Below are 6,468 nucleotides of genomic sequence, written 5' to 3'. Positions count from 1 at the left end.
TTAGACAGACATAGATATGTATTGATTTGGGTGAAGAGAAGGGCAATGTACCAAATGTGAGTGATCAATATGGTGGTAACGAGGAAGAGAAAGACATAGAGAGGTCCATGGGAGGTACAGACAACAAAGATGAACCCTTTTGCACATACAGTACTGTGTTGTCAGTGAAGGAAAACATGGGTATACAGGTGGATAGATGGGTGGACAGATGGATGGACAGGATGAACTAGTAGGTGTGTCTATGAAGCAGGGAGTATACCCAAGAACATGTATAGGGTTGGCAGACAACGGTCCTATAAGTTTATGTGTATGATCTGAATTCCCAGGTGTATAGTAGAGCTGACAAGAGGTAAGGTGGTAGTCACTGCTTGGTCACAGCCAGCTACCCAGAGGGACCAAGTAGTTGAACCTGTGGGTTTGGGACCACAGTCGCAGGGGACATCAACCTCAATTGGCGTAACATACTACACAAAACACTATTCCACCTCCTACTTTGGACAAGTAGTGACTGGGCTCTTAAAAGCTTGCAAGCTGCCACCTAGATGCAACAATGGGTCTCTCCCTGTCCAGAGCAAAGAAGAATGAAGAAAACCAAAAATTCATGGATACAATCAGTTCTAGTGACTGGTACACCATCCAATCTGCAGCCTATACGACTTTGAGACCAGAAGAACCAAATGGTGCCCGGCTACCAATGTCAACCACTTGGAAGGGGATCTATGTAGGAGATCCTGTATAGAGAGCGAGAACAATGTAGACAAAACTCAAAATAATTTGGAGGAAAAAAAAAAGCGAGGGGAACCAGGTTTGCTGATCTGATAGAGCCCGGTGGAACCACTGAGACTATGGCCCCTAGCTGCCCACCAGGTCTGGAATTGAACCCACACCTGTGGCTTCCAGCCAAGCAAAAGACAGGTATATGAGTTGAACATTTACCTGAGGTAGATATACCACGATGGCTCAACTTTCAGCCTAATAAGAGAGAGGCCTATATGGTGAACAGTAATACCAGGGAGGAATGCAGGATTCATTAGAACAATACCACAGAGATTAAAAAGGCAGCATATGCCCAAGGATAAAGCTAAGAAGGCAGGAAGGGATAGGAAAGGAGACAAGAAAATGGTAAACACTGGGAGGAAGTGGGAGAAGTGCTGTTACATTGTGGGGACTGTAATCAATGACATCATCCATTTATGAATTGTTCAATGGAAAACTAATTTGCTTTGTAAACTTTTACCCAAATCACAATAACAATAAATAAAACCTACCAAGAAAAGATCACCTCTTGTAATTCATGTTCATTTAACTCAGTACGTTATTTTGCCTCAACAAAATACCAGAGTTCAGTCACTAAACACAACGATAAGTGGGATGCATCAGCATGAAAACATGCCCCTAGTCACAAGGAGGGCCAGATATGAGAGTAGATGGCTCAGTCACACCCATCAGTGCAAGGCAAGAATTCCTCAGAATATGCCACCGAAAGCACATTAGCAACACTGCTCTTAGAGGAATGACAACAATTTCTACTTTTTCCACCAAAAGAGTATTATTATCTGAAAATATCAACTCAGATGGAAAGGGATTAGCATTTTAAAGTACTTCTATTTATCTGGATCTTTCTTTCTTTTAAATTTAAGGAAACTTCACCTTAACATGATTTGAATTTAACAATATTAGGATAGGCTCACAATAAGCTGATACCTGAAATTGACCAAGGAGTGTGGTTCTCTGTTTGTACTTCTACATCAGACTTTTTATTATCTTCATTTCTCCCACAATGAAGTATTTTACTGAGCTCTTCCACCTGAAAGAAAATAAGGCTTTAGGAAAAACAAATCATATACCAATCTAATAATATACACCATTCTCCTGAACCTACAATAAGTAATTACTTTTCTTGGTAAAAGCTTTAGAGAACCACCAAGAGCAGCTAGTTTCATTTTCACAAAGGAAACTTTTCATCTGATTCTCAGAGGTAGATGGGGTTTTTTTATAAAAATAAAATTTACATTTTTATTTGGACATTAACACAAAAATTTCTTTTTGAAAATTGGTAAATAAAAAAATTTGATTTGCAACTTGTAATTTTGTTCTTCACATCTTAGATAGTCATTCTTCACATCTGAGATAGTCAAAACAAATAGTACTTGTAAGGCAATAGGAAATAATGTGATTGTGGATGGGCTCTTTGCAGCTCCCCACAAATGACTTTCACCATGAAATGCTACTTAAAATGATGCACTATCTGTCCTTTGACACTTTGTCTGTGAACAGTGAACAGTTCATTGGACTACTTCTGATACTGACAGGTCAAGAGTGATCCCAAAGAGCATGATACAAATACAAGGGTATGTTCAATCTGAAGATGTGTTTTGGCTTGTTTTAGGCAGGGCAGGACCAGATAGGTCATGAGTCATGTGATTATACCACTGGCACATTCTTTTTTTTTTTCCCTTTCTTTTCTTCTCTATTGTGATTTGGGTGAAAGTTTACAGAGCAAATTCACTTTCCATATAGCAGTTCACATACACTTTGTCTCACGCCACTGACTACAACTTACCCCAAAGCTCTCCTCCCCCATTCTCCAGATAGTTACCTCTTCCCTGTGTCCATCCCTTCATGTGCGTAAACAGCCCTTCTTTCTCCCATGATTGTTCTCTCCAAGAAGTGTGTCTACCTCAGGTAAATGTTCAATCTCAGAGGTAAGTGTTTTCATTTTTAAAATATCTTACTAGACTTCTAAATACCCCCACCAAAATACCAATGATAATTAGACTTTGGAAACAGGATCCTTTATCACTAACAAAAAGAATGTGATCATACACAAATATTTTAAAAGGTCAGCAATTCTCCCTAAAGAATTATAAAAGTAAAAAATATAAATTTCCACCTATATTAAATTTTATTTTCTAATATTAATGTCCACCTTGAAGTAACTATTCACTTATGTTAACGCCCTAAATATTTTACTGCACATTTTTCTTTAAATAGCAGTCTTATGACTAAAGAACTGGAGAAGGGAACAAAGGTGACTACTTCTGAGAGAAATCTGTCCTCCATGTGTCTCATGGAAAGGCCCTGAAAGGATGCTACATAGACCAAATCAACAGAGTGAGGAACTGCCTGTCAACACACTTCAACCTTCACATTTCTTCAGCGTGAGCCGATGAATAAGCATGAAACTAACCAGAAAACAAGCTTTGAACCATTCTTTAATAATATATAAAGCTTAAAAGGAGAAAGTAGATTAGACAGTTTATCTAGGCATTCTACAAATTACCAGACCCTCTGTAACCAGGGCTGAGATTAGATTTGACGCAAACAAGGTATGTAAGGTGCCAAATGTAAAGCATTCATTCTCACGCTGTCTTAATCCCTATTCTACAGATGAAAACTCAGGGTCAATATGAGTCAGATTCAATGATATCTAATATCAACAGATGAAAAATCTTGAAGAAACAAAGTAATCTGCACAAGGTTGACTCCAAAGATTGTACATACTATATTTTTCTACTAGTTCATCCTGAAGCGAATGTTTTTCTGCTCCAGATAACCACAATTCAGTAATTTCAGTGAAGAACAAAATTTCACCCCACCCACCATCAGGAAAGGCTGACTAGAAAATAGGGAGGAGGTACTACCATCAGCAGCAAAGTCAAGACTTCATATGCATTTGAATTTTTTCATGTTAGATCACTATCAAATTAATAATCAAAATGCTGGCAGCTCTTCAAAGATTAGCCAAAAAAAAAAAAAAAAATTTCCATAATCTCTATAGGGTTACCACAGTCGGAATCAACTTAAGAGCAATGGGTTTTTGGTTACAGTAGGCAGTATTTTAACAATTTAGAATTTTGAAGGAATTTGAAGTTTGTTATATTTTGCATCCCACCATTCACAATTACTTTTACCACCATCTGTCTTTTCCTAGAATAGTCCTTACTAGCTCTTGCAGATGTTCAAGAGCTTTATTTAAAAAAAAAAAAAACAAAAAAACCCACTTAACACACCCACTGCAAGTTAAGTGAATCCTGATTCATAGTGACTCTACTTAAGAGTAGAACCACCCTCAAAGGATTTAGGGTTTCCAAGACTATAATCTTTTGTGGATGCAGACTACCACATCTTTCTCCCAGTAAGTGGCTGGTGGATTTGAATCACAGATCTTTAGGTTAGCAGCCAAGCACTTAACCACTGCTCCATAGGAGCTCCTTTTGTTCAAAAGCTAGTTGTTAGTAAATGAAAACTGCTTTCTATGTATATAATGTCAATAACTCTATACAATGGATATCTCAAGTCAGGGCAAATCCTATTTTCATGGCTCCTGGTAACAAGTAACAAAGTTTGATAAAGTTTCAGTGTTTTTCTATCTAGGAGATTTCAGAAAATGTACCAAAAATTAGGGAGTAGGCAACAGTTAAATTGAAATTAGTTATTTATGAGGATTGGGAGCTCTGGTGGCATAGTGCCCAAAGCATTTGACTGCTAACTAGAAGGCTGTCCAATCAAACCCACCAGCCACTCCTCCAGAAGGAAGGTTGGGCAATCTACTTCCTTACTGATAGGGCCTCAGAAACCCAAGGGGAGGGGTCTCTATCAACCGCAGTGCGTTAGGGTTTCTTTTTAAGCCTTAAGTTACACATTCAAAGAGTGCATTTGCCCAACTAATCAAGCTAGGGGAAAAAAAATAAACCAAGCAGCTAGATTTTGTGGAGACAAGAGAGAAAAATGCTAAGGCTGGATGGGTGGATTTATTTGGTCCTTCCTCTACTCGGAAATTAGCATTTAAAATGATTCGCTAGCCTTTAAAATGATTTGTTAAAGTCAGAAAAATTTGAAATATTTGCCCATACTATATATTTTGACTGCCGGTTCAAACCCACCAGCCACTACTCGGAAGGAAGGTTGGGCAATCCTACTTCCGTAGTGATACTGCCTCGGAAACCCAAGGAGGGGTCGCTATGAGTCGGACTTGACTCGACAGCACATAACAACAACGATAATATTTTGAAGGAGCTCTCGTAGCACAGTGCCTAAGACACTTGACTGCTAACCAGAAGCATGGCGGTTCAAACCCACCAGCCACTCCTCGGAAGGCTGGGCAATCTACTTCCATAGTGATACCACCTCGGAAACCCAAGAGGGGGTCTGTTATGACTCGGGGCCAACTCGAGGACACATAACAACATATATTTTGAAAACGAAATAAGCTGCTTAATGACTCCAACTAAGGCAGTTTGTATCTTCCCCACTTCCACTAGAAAACCCAAGATGATAAACGCTCAGAATAACTACCATAAACTTGTATAGCTTTCAAGAGTTTGGGAAACGGTTTCACACTTAATTTAACCTTCACAACTCTGTGGTACCATTATCTCCATTTTATGGGTAATTGAGGCTCAATATTATTCACATATTTAATGAGTGGGGGAAGTGAGCTTCTCAGTTTAAGTCCAGCGCCATTAACAAACTCAAAAATGATCTAGAATAAAACATTACAGATGAGCCCACTGCCAATGAGACTTTACAGGTGAGAATGAGCATTATGTGAACAAAACATGCAAGTTCAAGTCACACTAGCCATAACTGTTCCTCACACACTTATAAAATGGAGTAAACCTGAATTCCTAAATTTGCTCCATAAGTACCGGGATTACTGCATTGAGATTTCCCCCCCTCCCCCTTAATACTTTAAGTACTTTATAAAGCAATTCTGTAACGAAGGCCAGGTGCCAGAGGCTAGTAGTCAAAAGACTTCCAAGGCCTCGCCTCGGCTGCACGGGGCGCGGGGTGGAGGCAGACCGCGCACCTGAGTGCGGAGCTCCTGGTTGTTGCTCTCGGCGCTTTGATACAGCCGTTCCGTGTGATGCAGCAGCCTCTCGATCTCTTGCACCTGCCGCTTGCAGCTCCTCAACTCGCGTTCCAACTTCTCCACCTTTCGCCTCAGCTGGGTCAGTTCGGGCTCGGGAGAAGTGGGTGGCGACGACGAAGGCGACGGGGGCTGGGACGGCACCTCGGAGGCCATATGGTTTGATGCGAGGGGGCCCACGGGCGCGGGGGGGGGGCTACTCTCAGGCCAAGGCGGGAGCCCGCGGGGCCAAAGACCACGGGAGCGCGCGCGCAACGAAAGGTAGCCTCACAGTCGCCCGGCCGCGGCAGCCCCTAGCCATGACGACCTAAAGCTCGTTGCCCGTAGCCAAGCGCGCCTGCGGGCAACAAGCGAGAGGAGGCAGGCTAAGCTGCGTTCCGCGCAACCCTGAAACCGAAAAACTTTGTTGGCAACTACCTTCCCCTGCGACCGAGAAAGCGAAAGGAGGACTGGGGTAGTGGGCGGGCCAGGGAAGCAGGGACCGCAGGCGCTCGCTCCAGCTGTTCCTGTTCCGAACCGGAAACGATGGGCCGGGTAATGGGCGGGACCAAAACAGAAAAGGAAGCGACGGAAAGCGGGCAGGGTCTGATAACGCA

General features: G+C 41.7%; 1 protein-coding gene across 1 annotated transcript in view; it reads right to left on the bottom strand.

Moving 5' to 3' along the window:
- AGGF1 (angiogenic factor with G-patch and FHA domains 1) overlaps positions 1–6,028 on the bottom strand; it is a 91,272-nt gene extending 85,244 nt beyond the window's left edge. The window contains exons 1-2 of the mRNA XM_007943438.2: positions 5,813–6,028; positions 1,705–1,807 (exon numbers count right to left, since the gene is read on the bottom strand). Of these exons, the coding sequence (XP_007941629.1) occupies positions 1,705–1,807; positions 5,813–6,028 (319 nt within the window). The remainder of the gene's footprint in view (positions 1–1,704; positions 1,808–5,812) is intronic.
- Positions 6,029–6,468: the final 440 nt, after the last annotated feature.

The sequence above is a fragment of the Orycteropus afer genome, unplaced genomic scaffold, assembly GCF_000298275.1.
Source record: "Orycteropus afer afer isolate SDZICR_OR568_19922 unplaced genomic scaffold, OryAfe1.0 scaffold00107, whole genome shotgun sequence".
In the NCBI taxonomy this organism is placed as follows: domain Eukaryota; kingdom Metazoa; phylum Chordata; class Mammalia; order Tubulidentata; family Orycteropodidae; genus Orycteropus; species Orycteropus afer.
This window is presented reverse-complemented; position numbering and strand designations above follow the sequence as displayed.